This window comes from Hypomesus nipponensis, chromosome 20 (assembly GCF_054491055.1).
Source record: "Hypomesus nipponensis isolate SF chromosome 20, ASM5449105v1, whole genome shotgun sequence".
Taxonomy (NCBI): Eukaryota; Metazoa; Chordata; class Actinopteri; order Osmeriformes; family Osmeridae; genus Hypomesus; species Hypomesus nipponensis.
In genome coordinates, this window is record NC_140380.1 from 8,712,655 (window position 1) to 8,735,517 (window position 22,863).

At 43.6% G+C, this 22,863-nt stretch overlaps 2 protein-coding genes across 4 annotated transcripts; one reads left to right on the top strand and one right to left on the bottom strand.

Moving 5' to 3' along the window:
• The first annotated feature begins 624 nt into the window (after window positions 1-624).
• Window positions 625-13,956, top strand: LOC146246282 (NLR family CARD domain-containing protein 3-like). Of its 3 annotated transcripts, XM_084683616.1 has the most exons (13): window positions 625-668; window positions 1,967-2,196; window positions 2,731-2,844; window positions 3,588-3,701; window positions 4,440-4,681; window positions 5,486-7,283; window positions 7,426-7,599; window positions 9,721-9,894; window positions 10,569-10,742; window positions 11,134-11,307; window positions 11,678-11,851; window positions 12,353-12,399; window positions 12,820-13,956. In XM_084683616.1, exons 2-13 carry the CDS (start codon window positions 2,024-2,026, stop codon window positions 13,347-13,349), a joined length of 3,888 nt encoding a protein of 1,295 aa, XP_084539742.1. In that variant the 5' UTR covers window positions 625-668; window positions 1,967-2,023; the 3' UTR covers window positions 13,350-13,956. The 3 variants fall into 3 exon arrangements, with proteins under 3 accessions (XP_084539742.1, XP_084539743.1, XP_084539744.1); XM_084683617.1 differs by lacking the exons at window positions 12,353-12,399; window positions 12,820-13,956 and having other exon boundaries at window positions 11,678-11,855; XM_084683618.1 differs by lacking the exons at window positions 10,569-10,742; window positions 11,134-11,307; window positions 11,678-11,851; window positions 12,353-12,399; window positions 12,820-13,956 and adding an exon at window positions 10,306-10,508.
• Window positions 13,957-14,492: 536 nt separating this feature from the next.
• Window positions 14,493-22,762, bottom strand: sar1b (secretion associated, Ras related GTPase 1B). The gene is made up of 7 exons (XM_084683658.1): window positions 22,587-22,762; window positions 20,271-20,346; window positions 17,843-17,962; window positions 17,462-17,527; window positions 17,212-17,315; window positions 16,640-16,771; window positions 14,493-16,468 (listed from the first exon to the last, which is right to left on the bottom strand). The coding sequence occupies exons 2-7, from the start codon at window positions 20,326-20,328 to the stop codon at window positions 16,352-16,354; spliced, it is 597 nt and encodes a 198-aa protein (XP_084539784.1). The 5' UTR covers window positions 20,329-20,346; window positions 22,587-22,762; the 3' UTR covers window positions 14,493-16,351.
• Window positions 22,763-22,863: the final 101 nt, after the last annotated feature.

Sequence of the window (22,863 nt, forward strand, 5' to 3'; positions counted from 1 at the left end):
TATTATCCGTGTGGTCCTTTTGCCATTTAAAATGCTATCCATTCCCGGTTTTCTGCAGCCACATTGGGCGCGCATCCCGAATGTTTACAAACAAATAATTGGTCTATTCATCTTATAGTGACGTCAAAGGATGCGCTATGGCGCAAATATGTCGACATGCTTGTATCTAAAATAATGTTGTATCTTCTTCCAGAGGTGCATGAACGAAACTACTCATTCCAAATTCCTGTGAAATAATGTTTATTTTAATAAACATTCAAGCAGTATATTCGTGTGTCTTCAATCCAATTCAACTCAAAACTGCCTTGAAATGTTGAAACTGCAGACTGTAAAAAATAATAACATATTTGATCAATGAGTCGTGACTTATTTACTTAATTTACTGCAATGTTAACTGAATTTAACGAGTTTAGGTATTCCAACTAAGGTTTCAACAAGAAACAGTACCTGTGACAATGATGTCAGAGATGTAGGAACGAAAATGTATTAATTGATAGCCTTATTGATCTCCCTTGTGTTTGTCTCTAGTGTCTTTCTGCTCCTTGTGTTTCCTGGCTGTGTGATTGTGGGCTGAAATAAAAGACGTAGGACAATTTTCAAAACGAAAGTAAAATGTTTTTTGGGATCCGTTTTGCGTTGACAGAAAACGTTTAAATGCCGTCTTTTAAGTAAGTAATTTGGAATAATCTTCCAGAATATAATGTTGACGTAACAGAGAGAGAGAGAGAGAGAGAGAGAGATCCACCTGTGTTAGATAATTGTGATAATTATTGGTTGGTATAATGAATCACTATGTTCACTATGTTCGGTGTAATGGACAATACACTTGGAGGGAGGTCAAGGAAGTAGCCTATAGCTTCATAAAGTAACTCAGTAAATATACGAATATTAAGTAGCCTACATTCATGATCAGAAGAACCAATATTTGCATTGTTTAATTTAAATCATGAGGCCAAAGGGGAAATCCTGTTATACATCTGGGTAAAATACACTTTATATAAGAGATCGTCTCTTATCGAAAAAACACCGAATGTGGGCTTCCTCCCTACTTTGTTTTCCAGAATCCGAATCAATACGATTTTTTTTCATGTTCAGTATTTAGTCACACCAAATGCAATAACTTTTTCAATGTTAGACATAGATACCTCAAAGCGCGTTTTACCCGTGTTGAAAAACGCAAAATAGGGCAGTAACATTGTTTTGTCAATTAAGGTGGAGCGCCATCTAGTGTCCCAAACAAGATTAAAACATGAACCGAAATGGCTCCTACAATACCTTTCTTTTTTGTTAGTTATGCACCTATAACTTTATTTGTTAACAGTAATTAGAATGACAACATTCCTGTGGTCGTTCACGTTCATTCAATAAATTAATACAAAAGACAGTGTGGTTGTTGAGTTACTAGATCCAGACTACGTCCACTACAGAGGACTTGAGTGTCGGGGTCTTGGAGGAGATTTAAACAAGGATGAGGGTTCACGTCAATGTTTATGTAACACTGTAGATACTCCTCTCTGCCAGCAGGTCGCATAACATTACAGAAAGTCATAGTTACCTGAATTACCTCTGCTCTTATGTGTAAAACCACACTCAGCAAGGCCTTGGTCCAATTTGAGATCCTACACTGATCCTAGATCAAGGCTTGATAACAGAGTTGATGATTCTAGTGTGTCCTTAAATACACACCATGAACGGAGCTCTAAGCCTTGACCCTCACTAGACATCTGTGGCTGTTAAGCTCCATCCATTGAACCTTGTTGTAGTGTGCAGTCCACTTAAACACTTAAAAAATATATTTGATTTGTATTAGACTCCTCCTTTACTCATGCCAAAGAGAATCAATCAGGAATATTTATATAATCATGAAGGCCAAGCCACAGTATCCACCATTAATTACTAACTAGTTTAATATCAAGCTGCTCTTTCTTTAAGGTAACATTGGTGTTGTTTGTTCCCACTTCTACAGGTCTGGCTGAGCTGGGACTCTCCTGGTGCTGCCCTCGAGGAGAACTACTGCCTCTAAATGAGTCTGCCTGGGGAGCTGGAGGAAGGGGGCCCTGCCTCTAAAATGAGTCTGTCTGGGGGGATTGAGGAAGGGGGCCCTGCCTCTGAAATGAGTCTCTCTGGGGAGATAGAGGAAGGGGGCCCTCCCTCTGAAATGAGTCTCTCTGGGGAGACTGAAGACACAGTCAAAAGGTACGAGTCAAAATCAGAGACAAAATGTCTCTTTTGTAACTCTTTGGGACAAAGTGAATTGCAGGTAGATAAACAGTGTAGGGGATTTAATATTGGCTAAACATCCGAGATGATTCCTTGAGGTTTAAAAGAAGAGGGGTTAACTGAACAGTGTATTTACATTAACCAAATATCCTGGAACTGCAGCTGTAAAGGTTACACCAGAGCAAGAATGGTGAAAGTTAAGTTAAATAAAATAGATTTTTAATAACAATGCAAATTAATTAGACCGTTTACAGGGCAAACATGTTATTAAATGAAGTTTTTAACTCTACCATGGTTATTGAAAATCAGAGATAGAAAGCAAGAGGTGAGGAAGGAGAAGGAGTATGCGTGACATTAAAAGTACTTGATGTTAAAACATTTTCTGAGCATTCACCTTGTGTATGATTAATAGAAATACAAGTGCTTTGGTTAAATTTACTACCAGCCAACCACAAGGCTTGTACAGGTCCAGTTTTCAAACTATCACTTAAAACAATTATGGGTTTACAGGATCAAGCATCAGAGACCAGCCTCACCTGTACCCAGCTGTGTGTCCATGAAGACTGACAGGTCTATGCCAATCCCACTCAACTTCAGAGAAGGAGATCGTACCACTGAGTCAGGGTAGGAACTAGTCTGCTGCAATCATGTTTTTCCTATAATAGGGTAAAGCTGTTCCAAATGCGAGACAATAAGGAAGACTTTCAATCCAAATATTTGAAAAGTAAATATGTAATGAATATAATAAATGAACTGTCCTACTGATTGAACCACCCTTTATCCAATATTCTCTTTAATTCTTTGTTTTTATGTATTTACTTTTAAACAAATCCAGTCTTAAAGTTTTGTTTTGAAGAATGTTTGCCTATTAAAAATATAGTTATGGATTTATAACATGTCTTAACCCCACCAACACCCTCCTCAACTAGGAGACTTGAATGTTGAATTATACAATATGAAGTAGTCATGAGTGTACATGTTTAATCAGAATCAGAATGGGCAAGACAAGGAATTTGCTTTGGCAGGAAGGTGCATACAATAAACATATAGGAACCTAAAATGTAAATAAGTCTTGAGGAGACATGAACCAAAAAGCAATTTCGATAGAACCACACAGCCAATGACAACCCAAAGTCCATTACAGTAAATGGTTAATGCAGTATGTGAGTGTCTTGACATAAAAACATTTATATAAAACAACAATGTGAGGTTTATCACATTATCCAGCTGTATTCAACCATCTCAAATGTTTGTTCTTGTGAAATCCTATCGGAACATGTCAGCTATTTTAATCATTATGCCTATGGATGCATGGTTGGGTTTGATTAGCTACATTGTTACTCTATAGCTGCTGTATGTTTTTACAGGATCAAGCGTCAGAGACCAGCCTCACCTGTACCCAGCTGTGTGTCCATGAAGACTGACAGGTCTATGGAACCTCCACTCAACTTCAGAGAAGGAGATCTTACCACTGAGTCAGGGTAGGAACTAAAATCGGTTGCAGCCATGGTCACAATTATCAAATGTGTCTGGTAATATTTGCCTGTAAAATATCTGTAAAACGTTATGTGCGGAGGGAGACGGCAGCTTTGAAATGATCTGTCTGTGTGTGTTAGAAATATTTATAAGTGCATCAGTGCGTGTTATGCAAGCTAAAAGAATACTGCTGTACAAAATATCTTAGAGTGCAGAAAGAAGGAACCCCTGACCATTAGAAACATAATGACCATTACTTAAACAGGACAAACATTACTTAAACAGGCTGAACATTACTTAAAGAGGCTGAACATTATTTATACATGGTGACCATTACTTAGGCATGCTGACCATTACTGGTAGTTAAACATTCCGAACATTACTTAAACAGTTTCCTGACAGGGTGAGGCCCACCCCACCAAAATACGTATTTGTAAAAGAACAGTGTGAGGTTTATCACAACAGTGAACCTGAAGAGATACCATTCTGTAGGTTTATATTCCAACACTGCTCCTGGAGAGGAATCCTCGTATATGTTTATACTCCAACCCTGTTCCTGGAGAGATACCCTCATGTAGGTTTATGTTCTTATAGTCTATATCTCTAACCAACCTGAATGTGAGTTTAGAAAACAGACATCCCCTCCTGGTTGAAGCCTTCAGTTAAACCAGTTCAGGTGTGCAATGTGCTGTGTATCTGTGTCTGAGAGAGACTGGTGTTCATATGGGCTCATGTCTCTGCAGTAAGAGGAGCAGAGCTGTCCTGGCAGAGGACCAGTCCAGGTGTGTGCTGTGTGAGCAGGTCCTGAGGGATCCAGTCTCCCCCCCCTGTGGACACAGGGTCTGCAGAGCCTGCATCTCTTCATCTGGGCAGCAGCCTGGTCCATCCACAGACCACACCTGCCCCCAGTGTGGAAAGACACCCAGAACACGACCTGGACTGCTGCCACCTGGACGACAGGACATTCAGAGAAACACTGACACCAGTACGAGCTTCACTTCATCTTTACCCAACATGGTTTAAAGGTCCCATGACATGCTGTTTTTGGATGCTTTTATATAGGCCTTAGTGGTCCCCTAATAACGTATCTGAAGTCTGTTTTCCAAAATTCAGCCTTGGTGCAGAATTACAGCCACTACGAGCAGTCCCACAATGAGCTTTCCTTAGGACGTGCCATTTCTGTGTCTGTAGCTTTAAATGCTAATGAAGAGGAGAGAGGCGGGGCTACCTGCCATGCTTCGGTCATTTGCAAGCCATGATGTCTCTCGAGGAAAAAACAATATCGCGCTCGCACAGTCGTAGCTCATTTTCTCATGGGCAGGCCAAATTCTCTGGGCGGGCCAAGCAGAGAAAGGGGAGGTAACCTTTCCCCTTATGACGACATAAGGGGAAAATTACAGATCGGCTCATCTGAGCTTTCATTATCTCAAAGGCGGAGCAGGATACCCTGGGCTTGTTTTACACCTATCGCAATTTCTAGCCACTGGGGGACCATAGGCAGGCTAGGCGAACTCATAATGGCCGGGTTACCCAGATTTGTTAAGAAGCTCTTAACGCTAAGAGCTTCTTAAGAATGTTTTAAGACTGCTGTAGAACGCTCTTAGAATGTTCTTAAGAAGCTCTTAGCGTTAAGAGCTTCTTAACGAATCTGGGAAACCCGGCCAATAACGTAAAAAAACTTGATAAAGTGAAATTTACATGCCATGGGACCTTTAAATCTTTCTCTGGTCATTTCAGTACTTTGTGTTGGTATTAATGTAAACATAATGAATTCCTTGTTCTTCCATAGTTGTAATTGGACTCCAAAGAATGTTAGGGACTCATAAAGCCACTATGAAGAGGAGGTTTGAACATGTGATTGAAGGCATCAGGACATCAGATAATGCCATCCTCCTCACCAGTATCTACACTGAGCTGTACATCACAGAGGGAGACAGTGAAGGGGTCAATAATGAACATGAGGTCTGGCAGCTTGAGACGGCATCCAGGATCCAAATCACACACAACACACCCATCAACAGCAATGACATCTTCCAGCTCCTACCTGGCCAAGAGAGACTGGTCAGGACTGTGCTAACAAAGGGCATCGCTGGCATCGGAAAAACCGTCTCTGTGCAGAAGTTCCTCCTAGACTGGGCTGAAGGGAAGGCAAATCATGAGGTGGATGTGATGTTTGTGATTCCTTTCCGGGAGCTGAATCTGATCAAAGATGTCCGGTACAGTCTCCTTCAACTGCTGAGAGATTTCCACCCAGAACTTCATATGGAGGATGGAGAGATCCTCGCTGTCTCTAAAGCCATGTTCATCTTTGATGGTCTGGATGAGAGCCGACTCCCTCTAGACTTCAGTGGAAACCAGAGCTTGTGTGATGTCACTGAGTCCACCTCAGTGGATGTGCTGCTGACCAACCTGATCAAAGGAAACCTGCTTCCCTCTGCTCTCATCTGGATCACCACTCGACATGCAGCAGCCAATCAGATCCCTTCTGAGTGTGTTGACCTGGTGACAGAGGTACGAGGGTTCAATGATGCTCAGAAGGAGGAGTACATCATGAAGAGATGCAGTGATGAGATCCTGGCCAGGAGAATCATCTCACACATCAAGACATCAAGGACCCTCTACATCATGTGCCACATTCCAGTCTTCTCCAGCATGTGTGTGACAGTCCTGGAGCACATGCTGAGAGCAGATCGCACAGGAGAGATGCCCCAGACCCTGACTGAGATGTACACACACTTCCTGCTCATTCAGACCAAGATGAAGAACCAGAAGTATCAAGAAGGAAACGGGACAGATGAAGAGGAGCGCTTGAGGTCCGACCAGGAAGTTCTCCTGAAGTTGGGGAAGCTGGCGTTTCAACATTTGGAGAAAGGCAACCTGCTGTTCTACCAGGAAGACCTGGAAGAGTGCGGCCTCCATGTCCAAGAGGCATCGGTGTACTCTGGAGTGTGCACGGCCATCTTCAAAGAAGAGTCTGTGCTCTTTCAGAAGATGGTGTACTGCTTTGTGCACCTGAGCATTCAGGAGTTTCTCTCTGCAGTCTACATCTTACATTGTTACACAACCAACAACATGGAGCCACTGAGGCCGTTCGCACCGAGGCCGTTCCTACGAGGGAAGAATCTATCTTTGGAAGACCTGCTGAAGGGGGCAGTAGACAGAGCTTTGAAGAGTAAGAATGGACACCTGGACCTCTTTGTGCGCTTTCTCCACGGCCTCTCACTGGAGTCCAATCAGAAGCTGTTAGGAGGCCTGCTGCCTCAGACCAAGAGGTGTCCAGAGAGCCCGCAGAAAACAATAGGATCCCTCAAGGAGATGCAGACGGAGGACATCTCCCCAGAGAGGTGCATCAATCTCTTCCACTGCTTGATGGAGTCGAAAGACTATTCAGTACAGCAGGAGGTTCAAGCATACTTGAAGGAGAAGAATTCATCCAAGGCCCTGTCTGTAACCCACTGCTCAGCACTGGCCTACATGCTGCAGACGTCAGAGAAGGTTCTGGATGAGTTTGACCTGCAGAAATACAACACATCTGAGGAGGGGCGCAGGAGACTGCTCCCAGCTGTGAAGATCTGCAGAAAGGCTGTGTAAGTAGTGATGGAAACATGCCATTTACATGTCAACTATACACATTTACTCAAATGTACACACACTTCACACACATTTCGTATGTTAAACATGTCTTTATGAATGACATGCAGTTGTTTCATGGTTGTTATGTAACAACAGACTCTCTAGATGTAAACTCACTGATGCATCATGGGAAGTGGTGTTCTCAGCCCTCACCTCTAACCCCTCCCATCTGAGAGAGCTGGACCTGAGGGAATCTGGCCTGCAGGATCGAGAAGTGAAGCTGCTCTCTGCTGCACTGGAGAATCCAAACTGCAAACTGGAGACTCTGAGGTCTGTATTCATTAGGATTCCTCCGTCAGGAAGAACCCTATTGGAATTGTTGCATTACATTGCATTACATTGCATTAAGTCATTTAGCAGACGCTCTTATCCAGAGCGACTTACAGTAAGTACAGGGACATTCCCCCCAAGGCAAGTAGGGTGAAGTGCCTTGATCTGGCAACCTTCTGATTACTAGCCCGATTCCCTAACCGCTCAGCCACCTGACTATCTGAGAGAGCTGTTGGTCTTATTAGGGTTCCTCTGGTAGGAGGGAACCTATTGTTTTTGTTAGTATTCATCTTATTATTATTTGTCTTCTCCTTGCGCCCCAATATCTCAAAAAGTCCATTGTCATAAAGTTTCTAATTTGGCACATTGATATTACATGCAAGTGGGTATCCCCACACCAAATATGGGCCGCATCAGACCATAGGGGGCGCCACAGGCAACGTCCAAATGTCAGATTTTCTAAGTGATGGCATTTCCACCCCATTGCTCCAATTCTTCTTCTTCTTGGTGTACATGTCTCATTTGTCATGAGGAACAAAAAAGCCTCAAGGACCCATAAGGTCTGCCGTGATGGATTTTCCTGTACAGTGATAATTTGGGAAAACCTTCAAAATCGATTTCCTCTTAAACAAAAGGTCAAATTGACTTGAAATGTTGTACAGATATGTATCATCAATGTATTTAAAAACTTTATTTAAGACAGTTGAATCAAATTTAAAATGGCTCAAAGGGGTGTATTTATGTAAATGTCCACATTGCTTCAATATGTTTGTGTCACTAAATCAAATGTCATTTTGGGTGATGCTTTTTCAGACCTAATAGGCTTTAAGGTGACACCCCCCTAAAGTACCCTGCAAAGGTTAACCTTTATAGGTTAAAATATGACTGAATTACAGCTGTTTGAGCTTGGACCAAATCTGACAACGCTTGCTTTAGGAGAAACTTCTTATTTTATTATCTAGTTAAGATAAGATCATCTTTTATTTGTCCCGTAGTGGGGAAATTGCAGTTACTGAACACAGTACAGTCCAGGTCTGTGAATGGCTTGATAGGCTGAGATGTTGTGCTGGTAGGTGAAGGGTTGTAGGTTCTAAACCAGTCAAATACATTTTTTTCTTCTTCGGACAGAACGGTTTCTAGTCTTCCGGTCAATCCTCCTATTGTAAAAAATAATAATGCATGTTTATTTGAACCCTAAACAACACTATGATTATCTGTTTAGCGAGACAGTGTCAACCACTGCAAAACAAGCCAGGTTCACCACAGTAGCTAGCTGCTTGTAGTCTACGCATGGTAGTGTCAGATTCACAACCGAGTTAGCTCTAATGAAGTATATCGATTGTTCAGGTGGATCCCTTTTCTGTTGCGCAAATTCATTTCAGTAACCTAAGCCAGGACACATCCCCCACTGATGCTAGGCATGATTTGAAATTCCCTTCCATGACAAGTTATGGCACCTTTTTAAAAACCTATGAGTAAGCTATTCTTTACAGCAGCAACCCAGTCATCCGGTTGTCCCGTTTTTATGTCCCATATATAAAGAACTCAATTACAGCAGTTTGAACTTTAACCAAATCTGACAACGCTTACCATTGGAGAAATTTCTTATTTTCTGATACAAGGATGAGACACAGTGCCGATGTGAGAAAGGTGGTGGGTTCTAACCCAGTTAGAGGTATAAACATTAGTTTTTTATTCTGACAGAAATTACAGTTTCAAGTCTTCTGATTAATCCCACTGTAACTATATTATGTCCGTTTTAGAATGTTTTGCCATTTTGAAGGAGGAATCCGCCATTGCTGCTTGCAGCTATATTTAGTAAATAAATTATAAGTACTTGTTAATACAGCCGTCATTGTTCATTTTAGCCACTAGAGAGAGCAGGGTGCTGCTCTTATTGTGACTGGCTTCAATGGGATGGGAAGCTCATGATCAGATATCTCCAATGTTCAGCTAATGACAACAGTTTAAACAAAGCGAGTCTGAATGTAATAAACATGCCTTATTATTTATAATTGTAAAGATATTGCCCGAAGTTGTTATAAATTGCTCAAGTTCCATAGTGACCTTAAGACCTGTTTCAGGTTAGTGCTGTTTGTAATCTTGTAATGATCCTTCTAGGTTTTCAGGCTGTCACATCACAGAGGAAGGCTGTGCTTCTCTGGCTTCAGCTCTGAAGTCAAACCCCTCCCTTCTGAGAGATCTGGATCTAAGCAACAGTGACCTGAGGGATTCAGGCATGAGGCTGCTCTCTGCTGTACTGGAGGATCCACTCTGCAAACTGGAGACACTGAGGTCTGGATTCATTCATGTTTTATGTTAAAAGTATTTAATTAAGAATGAATAAACATCAATAAACACAGATTCTGTAAAGTGGAATTGAAAACAAGTTTGAAGTTCATCACACCACAGAAGAATGTGTTATTAACCACCCATCCAAATTTGAATGAAAAAAAAACACGACAAGTAGGCCTATGTTAAATTAGGCTTTGAAATTGTGAGAAACTCAGAAGTCGTCTCTGCTTGAGACTGGGGGGCGTGACGCCTGAAGGAGCTGAATCTCCGTCCCTCGCTGGAAGGCGCCACTTCACTCAAGTAGTCGGCTGCCTACGACCCAGATAATGGACGCTAAGACAAGCTGTGTGTTCCTGAATCCCGTTTATCTCTGGTCCATGTTAAAACTATCCTGTATTGATCCTTCTACAGGCTGTCAGACTGCCACATCACAGAGGAAGGCTGTGCTTCTCCGGCTCTCAGCCGTCATTGTTCATTTTAGCCACTAGAGGGAGCATTGTGCTGCTGTTATTGTGACTGGCCTCACAATGGGATGGGAAGCTGGAAACATGCCTTATTATTTCTAATTCTACAGATATTACCCAAAGTTGTTATACATTTCTCAAGTTCCATAGTGACCATAAGACCTGTTTCAGGTTAGTGCTGTTAGTAATCCTGTAATGATCCTTCTACAGGCTGTCAGACTGCCACATCACAGAGGAAGGCTGTGCTTCTCTGGCTTCAGCTCTGAAGTCAAACCCCTCCCTTCTGAGAGATCTGGATCTAAGCTACAGTCAACTGAGGGATTCAGGCATGAAGCTGCTCTCTGCTGTACTGGAGGATCCACTCTGCAAACTGGAGACACTGAGGTCTGGATTCATTCATTTATTATGTATCATAATTATTTAATTAAGAATTAATAAACATCACATTTCCTTAAATAATGTAGGCATAGGTGATTTTCTCCCTCTTAATTCTAATACGTGTGTAAGTTTATAAGATGATGAACTCTACAGACTCTGGATGAATAAAGTACTTTTTTATAGAGCCGTCATTGTTCATTTTAGCCACTAGAGGGAGCATTGTGCTGCTGTTATTGTGACTGGCCTCACAATGGGATGGGAAGCTGGAAACATGCCTTATTATTTCTAATTCTACAGATATTACCCAAAGTTGTTATACATTTCTCAAGTTCCATAGTGACCATAAGACCTGTTTCAGGTTAGTGCTGTTTGTAATCCTGTAATGATCCTTCTACAGGTTTTCAGGCTGTCACATCACAGAGGAAGGCTTTACTTCTCTGGCTTCAGCTCTGAAGTCAAACCCCTCCCTTCTGAGAGATCTGGATCTAAGCAACAGTGACCTGAGGGATTCAGGCATGAAGCTGCTCTCTGCTGTACTGGAGGATCCACTCTGCAAACTGGAGACTCTGAGGTCTGGATTCATTCATTCATTATGTTTAAATTATTATGAATTAAGACTGAATAAACATCACATTTCCTATAGTGAGAGGAGGTGATTTGCTCCCTGTTAATTCTAATAAGTGTGTAAGTTCATAAGATGAAGAATTTTACAGATTCTCTGGGTGAATAAAGTACTTCCCTATACAGCCGTCAGTGATGTTTCATAGAACTACTAGCACCAAACTGAACACAAACAAAACCTTCCTGAACTGGGGGAAAGGGTCACTCTGTCTAATGAGGGAGGAGCAGCTATGACAGCACCTTCCAAATGAACCCCTCTGTGCTGACTCACTCTGGAGGCCCAGGTGGATTCTGTCCCAACATTCATCCTCTTTCTACAGGCTGTCAGGCTGTCTGGTCACAGAGGAAGGCTGTGCTTCTCTGGCCTCAGCTCTGAGGTCCAACCCCTTCCACCTGAGGGAACTGGACCTGAGCTACAATCATCCAGGAGAAACAGGATTGAAGCTGCTCTCTGCTGGACTGGAGGATCCACACTGCAGACTGGAGAAACTCAAGTAAGGAGATGATAGTTTTTTATATACCTCTTTATGTAATGTTGCAACACTGAATATACATCTAATTATGTTAATAGGAATTTGTGCTGTGGAGGTTGATGGACCCTCCTTCTTGTAATGCCCAGTCACGCTCTGTTAAAAAGGAGAGTGCCAGTTGATTTACTGTTCATTCTTTTTTCCCATCACTTCAATGTACTTGTCAAACTCATAATTCCACACAAGAATATCAAAACAATGCACATGGGGAGAGAACAGTGTAGGTGTGTGGTTAGAATTGAACTAACTCAGATCAGCTGTTATGTAACCGAGAACTCTGAGCTTCCCATCTCAGGGTTCATCAAGTTCAGGGATAGGCTTCGAGTTTGTAAAACTTGCTTTCTGGAATACACCTCTGATGATGAGATAGAAACAACATGTTTACTTAGAAAGTCAGTTGCTAAGTCACTTATCAACAGGTGAAGTGGCATTTCATCATCGTCATTCCTCTGCTTATCCCTACAGTGTGGATCATGGTGGAGAGTGCAGGATCAAACCTGGCCTCAGGAAATGTGAGTATTGACTGCTACTTAGTTCTAGTACACAAGATCATACAAGGGACAATACCATTAGTGACTTGGACACCGTCAGAAATGGACACACACACTGTAAACACTATTTTTAGAAGCAGTAATTTAACACAATTACCCACATCAGTAGTGTGTGTACGTCTGTGTGTGCTATGTCCCCTTCTTTCACCCTCCCTTCTCTCTCCTCCTCCTCCCCTCTCTCCTACACTTCTCCCTATTCCCCTCCCTCCCCTCTTCCTTTCCTTCTCTCCTCCGTGTTCCCCTCCTGCCCTCTCCTCCTCTTCTCCTCTCTTCTCCACCCCTCTCTTCCCTCCTCTGGATGGATGAGAGAGAGAAAGAAGAGAGATTCTAATTTGAATGATGATGATCAGTAATATATTGTGTCTTGGTCTCCCCCATTAGATGCCTGTGAGCTTACACTGGACCCAAACACAGCACACAGAAACCTCTCTCTGTCTGAGGAGAACAGAAAGGTGACAGGGGGGACAGAGCTGCAACAGTATCCTGATCACCCAGAGAGATTTGACTACTGGGACCAGGTGCTGTGTAGAGAGGGTCTGTCTGGGCGCTGTTACTGGGAGGTAGAGTGGAGTGGAGGAGGAGGAGTTTATATAGCAGGGACATATAAAGGAATCAGCAGGAGAGGATGGGGTGATGACTGTAAGCTTGGATACAATAACAAGTCCTGGAGTCTGTTCTGTCGTGATAACAGTTACTCTGCCAGGCACAATAAGAAGAGCACTGACATACCTGTCCCCCCCTCCAACTCCCATAGAGTAGGAGTGTATCTGGACTGGCCTGCCGGCACTCTGTCCTTCTACACAGTCTCCTCTGACACACTGACCCACCTGCACACATTCCACAGCACATTCACTGAGCCCCTCTATCCTGGGTTCAAGTTTGGATTAGAATCATCAGTGTCCCTGTGTTAGGTAGAATAGCCCACACATACTCTCACACACCATGCTCACATAGATGTGATTGAATATTGAACTGTACACAGTTGTCATTGATATCCCAGAGTGTTTTGTTTTGATTGTTGACAGACAACAATCCTGTCTTTGATCTCAGTTCCACTGAATGTGATGAACGAAATAGTGACTGATGAAATCTTGTTGTTATAATCATTGACCTATGCACTTTATAAAGCTCTCTCTTGGAAGTCGCTTTGGATAAAAGCGTCTGCTAAATGAATACATGTAAATAAGGAGAAATAGAGATGTTTTCTACAGGATGATGGAGGACATGCTGTGTGTTTGTTGGTGATCCAGTGGCCTAGACACACACAAAGATTAAAAGATAAAACGTAAGGTAGACCCGACTAACCAAGGGCCGTCAAGGATAGAAGGCAAATTAATACAAAGGTTGACATTCAGTGATGCTGGAGGGACAATCATGGACTAACTGTTGAATTTACTGTTTAAGCCTTTGAAGTCTTTGTCGCCTCTGAATAGAGCTGTCAAAGACAGTAAGCTGTACATTTCTGTTTAATATTTAACCGTGTTGCAAAACTAAGTCTATTAAAGAAAAGTCTACTTATGGTCACTTTATTTTGTGAATAATTGTGTTTAATAATTTTGTGATTTAATTTTATGAGCATGTCTGTGTCATAAAATAGCCTCGTCCTGTTCATATTAGGCTCTAAGTGATAAGTCCATTCATTTATTTTTCATGTCATGTCAAAAATACTAACTTTGCTATACAGCCCTCTTGTGGCCAAGACTAGACACTGCATCAAGGGTATCGGAAAGACTAAAGAGAAGCCATGATCACACTAAGTGTGCATTGTGTGGCCTTACCGCAGGGGCAAGGGTTCAAATCCAGCCTAGGCCGTTTCTCTCACCCCGCCGACATTTCCTCTCTCTATTCAATGCCTATCCCAATAACCTAGAAGTAGCATGCATTATATCAGCTCATAAATCCTCAACATTGTTTTTGTATCAAAACAGAACAGGAGTGTATTGACATAAGCTCATCTCAATTGACACGAGTAGCCTACTAACATATCCACTGTTTCCATGGTAACGGTTGTGTACACTTGGAGACACACAATAATCATTTCTGATGGACTCTCATTGAGCCTGTTATTCGTTGCAAACATTTATTACAATTTATGATGCAAACAACAGTAAGAGTCTCTCCTATCAGGAACAGTTAATGGAATACCAGAGAAGTGAGACAGAAGGACAGAACAGAAAAAAAACTTTATTAATGCGCCATTCCGTTATGTTTCTTAAGAATAATAAGAAAAACTACAACAGATCAGAGACAATATGTTCTCATAATCCTTAACATTTATTTTTTATTGTTAAATTTGGCATCTGCTCCCTTGTATTGTACTTTCTGTATATGGTCGTTAAAAAACTCAAAGAACAAGGCATGCATAATAGTTTCTTATAATGCACATTGATTGAAGGAAACCGCTTATTGAAAATCCATGTACGATGGACATGTACATTTCATACGTGGTCCCTTTCTTGAAGGTTTCCTTGGCCTGCGATGGCCCCGTTCCAATACTCTCAAATGCACCCTTCCCCTCCTCCTCCTCCTCGGGAGAGAAAATATCAATCTGATTTCGAAAACTTTCCAAACCGCGTGGACTCGTATCTGTGATGAGGAGAGAGGGGGGGGGGGGGTGGTGGCAGCACCTCAAAGTATTGGAGCAGGTGTTTCTGTCCACGCTCTGCTAACTCCAGGACTCTAATCTTCTCCTCTGAAAGGAATGCTGTGTCTGGGAATGGATAGACCCGTCGCCGACGACGACCACGGGGTAGTTGGGGGGGGCGTGTTAGAGGCCACTGTGACATCTACTTCCTGTCAAAACTACCCTCGATAGAACTGCTTGTTAGTATTTTTTTCTTCACAGTTCATCATCATCATGATAAATCCCTCTTGTTGGATCAGGTTTGTGCTACCTAAACAATCTCAGCCTCGGAATGGTTACTGTGGCCAATAGCATCCTCCTGAACTCATTCTAGAACGAACAAAACAAAAAAAAGAACAATCTCTTTCCACTGTTGGATGAGTGTCGCTCTCTCTACTCAGAGGGACCCCAGTACATTTGCATAACCTACAACTCCATGAAACTCCTCAACGATCGTTTCCAAACACGAAAGACTGCCACTCTGGTCGTGAACACCCTACTAAACATAAACCCGGGACACAAGTGAGGAAACTAATGGATCTAAATTCATCACGGTTAAGCGAAATAAAAATGCACATCGGTTCCATTGTTATAAACAGACAAGACCATGACAACGCCATGACAACGCTACCTTTAAGAGGGGACCGCCATCCTGGAGGCCTCGTGTATTCGAAACCATGTGTTTGTATATTTATATATATATATTTATACTTCATATATAAAAAATGATAAGGAAAAAGTCCAACTTATCGTGGTGGTCAAACAAACTAGTCGTGTGTCGGTGTTTGCTGTTAAAAAAGTGTATTGCAAATGTGTACCGACTAGCTCAGCTCTTCATCGCTGCTCGGAATGAGTTGGAGATGAGAGAGAGAGAGAGGGGAAAGAGTTGGGTTTATACCTTTAGAGTCATGTACAGATTTACAGTTTAGAATGCGTTGGTCACAACAACATGTCATGAAGGCAGATGGGAGGGGGGGGGGGGGCACACAAGATGGAGGGAAAAACAAAAAACACAAAATCATCTGTTGGAATGGAAACACCTCTGCAGAATCATAAGATGAAGGAGGGAGTAAGATAAAGAGAGAGACAGATGGCGTGTAACCAAATGTTCGACCAATAAAAGTCTATTGGGTTGGAGTTGTACTGATGTTTTTTTTTGTTTTTTTTCCTGATAGCGACTTTTATAACCAAACATGGGGCTGAGTATGGTGGTGAGAGGAGGGGGGGGGGCAGCAGGCCTGGGTGGAGCTCCCCCCCCCCCCCACATGGCAGGTCTGACTGGGCTGCTGTTTAGTCGATGTACTGGGAAAGCCAACGGAAGCCCTCTCCGTAGCCCTGCCTCATCTTCACGCTGCACATGAACACCTCCAGAGGCCTCGTGTTCAGCTCCTTCATGGGAGTGCTGCCCTGGAGTCCAAAACAAACGCGCAACCGATGGAAAAACACAGCTGTCAGTGTGGATGGATGCAGAACACCGAAACACAAGACACTGTGTGTGGAGCTGACAAGCCCCGTTCGTGTGTGTAGAGCGTGTGGAGTGTGTCTGGAGCATGTGTGTGTGTGTGTGTGTGTCCTCACCTTGCCCGTTGTCTGTCCATACAAGCCGAACAGCTCCCTAAGCTTCTCCTCGCTGATGGCTTCTGGTCTGTCGATCTTGTTGCCCAGGATCAGGATAGGTACGTTTCCAATGGTCTCGTCTGTCATTAGTGCCTGAAGGGACGAGGGGAGGAAACGAGGGGAGGGAACGAGGGGAGGGAACGAGGGGAGGGAACGAGGGGAGGGAACGAGGGGAGGGAACGAGGGGAGGGAACGAGGGGAGGGAACGAGGGGAGGGAACGAGGGGAGGGAACGAGGGGAGGGAACGAGGGGAGGGAACGAGGGGAGGGAACGAAGGGAGGGAACGAGGGGAGGACACGAGGGGAGGAAACGAGGGGAGGGAACGAGGGGAGGGAACAAGGGGAGGGGGTCAGTCAGAGGTTTGTTAGAAATTAAAGACCAAACCAAACGAACCCTGCTCCCCAGAACCCTCAAATCCTCTTTCCTTCTTCCTTTGTAAATAAAGATTTATTGATGAAGCCTACTAAAAGCTGCCCCCATCATTTGACCACACTGGGACGTTTCGACGAGGACAAGACAGTTAGGTTTCTTACGTCAAGTTCTGTTTTGGACTCCATCAATCTCGGGAGGTCTGCACAATCCACGAGGAACACGATGCCATTGATGGCTGGGAGGTAGTTTTTCCACACTCTGCGAGCTGCAAACACACACACACGCAATTACTGGACGTGATGAGAGGGATGTTGACCATCATTATAAGCCTACTTCAGTCTCCCACTCACTATTAGAACAACAAACCCCCACTGCTTCACATTAATACTACATTAGGTGTCTCTCACACACCTTGTGCATGGCCTCCAAGGTCGAAAGTGGTGAAAGTCATGCCGGCGATCGTCAGCTCCTCCGACGCTAAAACAGGGAAGAGAATCACAACGTCACCATCACAACATCACCGTCACAACATCACCGTCACAACATCACCATCACAACATCACCGTCACAACATCACCGTCACAACATCACCGTCACAACATCACCGTTACAACACCGGCCGCTTCCACACCCTACAGCACATTAAGAAACACACACACACACATCTCAGAGGAGCATATACTGATCTTTCACTCACAGCTGAACAGTCAAGATCAAGAGGCAGGGTTGTGGTAATACCAGGCCGCTGTTGCAAGGCAGGACGGAGATTCCCCTGAAGCTGCATCAACTTACTTGGATGTAAAGTTGGAACGTGCTGTCCCAATCTGTCATCTTTGAGCATGTGCAGTAACGTCGTCTTGCCCGCATTGTCCAAGCCCAGGAACACTAACTTGCCCGATTTCTTGTACAGTCCTGAAAGTCAAGGCAAACGCGTGTCATGAAACAAGTCTTATAAACAGTTTGCTTCATTCCTAACAGGATAGAAATACTAAAAAGGTCTTAACATTTAGAAATCTCAAATAAATCAAAAGGGTTGTAACAGAGATGAATCAACAAATCTTCAGGGGACAAACTCATGTTCCTGTTTCATTAAAGAATACAATTTACATCAGCTGTGTATCCCTGTTGCATAATGGTATGCATTTGAAGGCTATGTTAAACATTGAAACACATTCAGCTCATCAGTACCATCTAAAGACATAACGCTGACAGCTGTAACAGAACAGGTTTGCATGTGTATTCATGGGAAACAGCTCGTCTTTCTGTCAAGTTCCAGTCAGCACTTCATCATTCCTCCACTGTTACTCACCTGAGCAGTATGTTACCTGTTTAACAAGGTACGGTGTGAAGCCACACCTTGTGCGCAACAAACACTGACATCATGAAACTAGGCTATCCCAAGCTACAGTCACCATCTACTGACCCAGAAATTATCCCCTCTACAGACACAGACACTATCCCCTCTACAGACACAGACACTATCCCCTCTACAGACACAGACACTATCCCCTCTACAGACACTATCCCCTCTACAGACACTATCCCCTCTACAGACACAGACACTATCCCCTCTACAGACACTATCCCCTCTACAGACACTATCCCCTCTGCAGACACTATCCCCTCTACAGACACAGACACTATCCCCTCTACAGACACAGACACTATCCCCTCTACAGACACAGACACTATCCCCTCTACAGACACAGACACTATCCCCTCTACAGACACAGACACTATCCCCTCTACAGACACTATCCCCTCTATAGACACTATCCCCTCTACAGACACTATCCCCTCTACAGACACTATCCCCTCTACAGACACTATCCCCTCTACAGACACAGACACTATCCCCTCTACAGACACAGACACTATCCCCTCTACAGACACAGACACTATCCCCTCTACAGACACTATCCCCTCTACAGACACTATCCCCTCTACAGACACTATCCCCTCTACAGACACTATCCCCTCTACAGACACTATCCCCTCTACAGACACTATCCCCTCTACAGACACTATCCCCTCTACAGACACTATCCCCTCTACAGACACTATCCCCTCTACAGACACTATCCCCTCTACAGACACTATCCCCTCTACAGACACTATCCCCTCTACAGACACAGACACTATCCCCTCTACAGACACAGACACTATCCCCTCTACAGACACTATCCCCTCTACAGACACTATCCCCTCTACAGACACTATCCCCTCTACAGACACTATCCCCTCTACAGACACTATCCCCTCTACAGACACTATCCCCTCTACAGACACTATCCCCTCTACAGACACTATCCCCTCTACAGACACAGACACTATCCCCTCTACAGACACAGACACTATCCCCTCTACAGACACAGACACTATCCCCTCTACAGACACTATCCCCTCTACAGACACTATCCCCTCTACAGACACTATCCCCTCTACAGACACTATCCCCTCTACAGACACTATCCCCTCTACAGACACTATCCCCTCTACAGACACTATCCCCTCTACAGACACTATCCCCTCTACAGACACTATCCCCTCTACAGACACTATCCCCTCTACAGACACTATCCCCTCTACAGACACTATCCCCTCTACAGACACAGACACTATCCCTTCTACTGACGCTAGATTAAACTATACCAGGTCGCATAAAGGCACTAGTTTCTGACAAGGAAATCCTTCCCGCTCTTCTCAGCTACTGATACTGAAACTTGAGGTGGTGCCTGGGGAGGATCCAGGGAGACCTGCCCTCCCGTCTGTCTGCTTGTCACTGTGCTGCCACCTAGCTGGGCATGAGGCATTGCCTTAACAGAGCACCATGTCTCAAGCTCCCCAGCTCCACACACGTCCTCTTAGCCACAAGCGAGGACCAAGGAGCCGTGGGGCTGTCTGTGAACGAGTAGCCTTGTTCAGGTGGCTGGACAAAGCACTGCTGAGCAGCGGCTTGTATCTTGTGTGTGTGCGAGACAGAGACATACACACACAGAGAGAGAGACATAGAGAGAGACATAGAGAGAGAGAGACATAGAGATAGAGACATAGAGACAGAGAGAGAGGGGGAGAGGGGGTAGACAGACAGACGAGTGAGGGAGAGAGACAGAGACAGACACAAAGAGAGACAGAAACACAGAGACAGAGACACAGAGAGACACAGAGACAGAGACACAGAGAGACACAGAGAGAGAAAATGTTCATCACCAGTACTCACCTAGAAACTGTAGTACGCTACTGAAACCACTATAAATCCAGTCAAATATGAAGGACATATCCGGAGCTGTTGAATCCTGCAAGACAACAAGAGGAGATCACAGGTGAAACAGATGGTAATTAAAAACAAGTTCAAATACTCGACACGCCGGGTTTACAGTCTAGATGCTTGGCCCACCCGAGTACAAAGACTAGCGTTTCTTCAGAGCTAGGCCCGAAGCCTCAGGCCTCTCCTGCTATCTCGGCTGAACCTTGGGGAGCGCAGTGTGGGGACCCAGCCCTCCCTATCTGGAGCGACTATGGCGAGATAAGGACAGTGACAATCAGAGGCTATCCATTGAGAGTATTATCTTGTTCTGTTTGGATTCATTAGGCAGAAGAACAAGGAGTTCACAAGTCAATGTTCAACAGTTTACTTGCTAGAAATAGGCTGGGACAGAAGATGGGAGCCTTGAAAATGTGCTTCCAGTACCCGCAAACTTCACAATAGATTTATATATTTTTTGTGTTATAATCAAACAAATAACCATACATGATAACAGATGAAGAGTTAACAGTATAGCAATATTCCCCAAAAAGTGGCTCTGAACTTTCTACAGTTGTATCCTATTGTATTGGGGGCAAGGGTTATTTCAATGCAGGCAGCCCTTCCCTAAACTGTTGAATCTCACTTTGTACCCAAAGGTGAACCATGACGTGTATCGTGCCATCATTTACCACACACTCACCAACGCTGGGCTGCGGTGGCACGAGAATGAGCGGTTACCGACCAGTGTCTCTCCTTACGCAAGGCGTAAACAACCCCAGGGTTGAAGTGTACCGGAGCCAAGGGTCAAGAACACGCAAATACAGCTGAGCTACACGTCAACAGACATCCAGCCACTCTGCTCTCTCCTAGCCTCGCTCTTTGCCCTGCCGGCTAACACACCTCGACCGCCCTGGAAGAAACCACGTGTGACGTGCTATGTGTGCCGGTAAAGCTGAAAGCAAGAATCCCTCGCGGAGGGGTTCTCAGCGAGCTGCCAGGTGCACAAGCTAGCATCTTCCTCCAGCCTTTTTAAGCATTAACAACAAAACGGGCTTGCTGTTCGTTGAAACATCTGGTCATGATGAAACATCACTACATCAACAGACTAGTCAATTCATTACTGAAATATTTAAATCCTCTGACTTGGTACTAGGAATCTACTTTAAATTCTGTACCAACCGTTCTTTCTTATTCCCACTTCCCGTAGAAATAACATGGTTGAATAGAGGCTATTTTGTATGTAGACTGACAGCTTTTTTAAAAATTTACATACAGTTACTCCTCGCAGCCAATTAGAGGTGAGAATAGCATACTTTGTTAAAGCCGCAGACCCCAAAGAAAGTTCGAGATTAAAAAAATAACTTCTGTATCAATTATTTTGAGCTATTTGAAAGCTGGGATCATTATTTAATATACTAAGCGATCAAATACCCAACAAGCTTTCGTCGATCTCCTTGTTGATAAATACATTAAGAGCTATATTCACTTATAATTCGTAAGAGTTGAGAAATTATTTAAATCATAAAAATACAAAGAATCCTGCGCCAGCATGTCAACCCAGACTAACATTTCCTTACTAGATAGTTGTGGTACATTTGATATAACGTTCTTGTTACTTCCAACAGTGAGACAATACAAATGACTTGTTTTCAAACACTATAATAGCATTTTAGCCAGCAATATAAATGCCCAAATTGGTCCCTACAGTTTTGACTGTCTCTGCTACATGTAGCTAGCAAGGAGCTAGCTCGGGACTGTCTCACATAATCAGTACTCCAGACTAGCATTAAAGTTACTTGCGAAATAATTTGCTTGGGGGCGTGTATTCTTTTTGTAATTAGCCTAATTAAGTATAACCTTAGAAGCGCCGGGTATGTCATGGTGGAGAAGTAGTGCATTATTACATATTCATGTAGCTGACTAGCCAAGTAGCGACGACGTGTCATGTTTTCGAGGTATCTGCTTGCTAGTTAGATAGCCAGAGCTAGCTAGCCTAGCCATCCAAGCTAGGAACAGCGTAAATTGAGTAGCTTGATACGTTACTTAGCTAGCTAGAACTTAACTTTAACGATCATAAAATAGCGAGAAAACGTGAAATATCTGCCCATCCAGCACTCGATGAGCAAGTAATGCCATGGGCAGGTTGCGAACTCGCAGTGTTACACAACTCTTCAGGTTTCCGCTGTACTACGGTCGGCTAGCAACGGGCGGATAGACGTGAATGATTCTGTACCGTTCCTTGAAACGCACAATTTTGACACAAAACATACATTACATGCTATAACTTACCCGTTATCTACGTGTAGATGAATTGACTTGATGTATTTATTCTTAAAACCATGAAAATTGGTCCCTTAAGTCAAAACAAAGCCCCTAATGTACGCCTTCCTCTCTTTCTTCGTGTTTTGTTACAAGAGCCACGACACAGTAATGGCTGTCCAACTATTCACCGAAGTAGGCTAGCCGCTTCCGGTTAATGTCTCAATTTCATCTTTCCGACAGGGATACAAGAATCTCAATGCACATGAAGTTTTTTTGCCCGTATATATCTACTGCTCTAATATCA

Coding starts and splice junctions, on each gene's coding strand:
- sar1b (XM_084683658.1), bottom strand. CDS start 20,328: ATGTCCTTCATATTTGACTGGATTTATAGTGGTTTCAGTAGCGTACTA. Junction 17,316..17,461: donor CCTTGGAGGCCATGCACAAG/GTGTGTGAGAGA, acceptor GTGTGTTTGCAG/CTCGCAGAGTGTGGAAAAAC. Junction 16,469..16,639: donor ATGGACAGACAACGGGCAAG/GTGAGGACACAC, acceptor TTTGGACTCCAG/GGCAGCACTCCCATGAAGGA.
- LOC146246282 (XM_084683616.1), top strand. CDS start 2,024: ATGAGTCTGCCTGGGGAGCTGGAGGAAGGGGGCCCTGCCTCTAAAATG. Junction 3,702..4,439: donor GATCTTACCACTGAGTCAGG/GTAGGAACTAAA, acceptor ATGTCTCTGCAG/TAAGAGGAGCAGAGCTGTCC. Junction 4,682..5,485: donor TCAGAGAAACACTGACACCA/GTACGAGCTTCA, acceptor GTTCTTCCATAG/TTGTAATTGGACTCCAAAGA.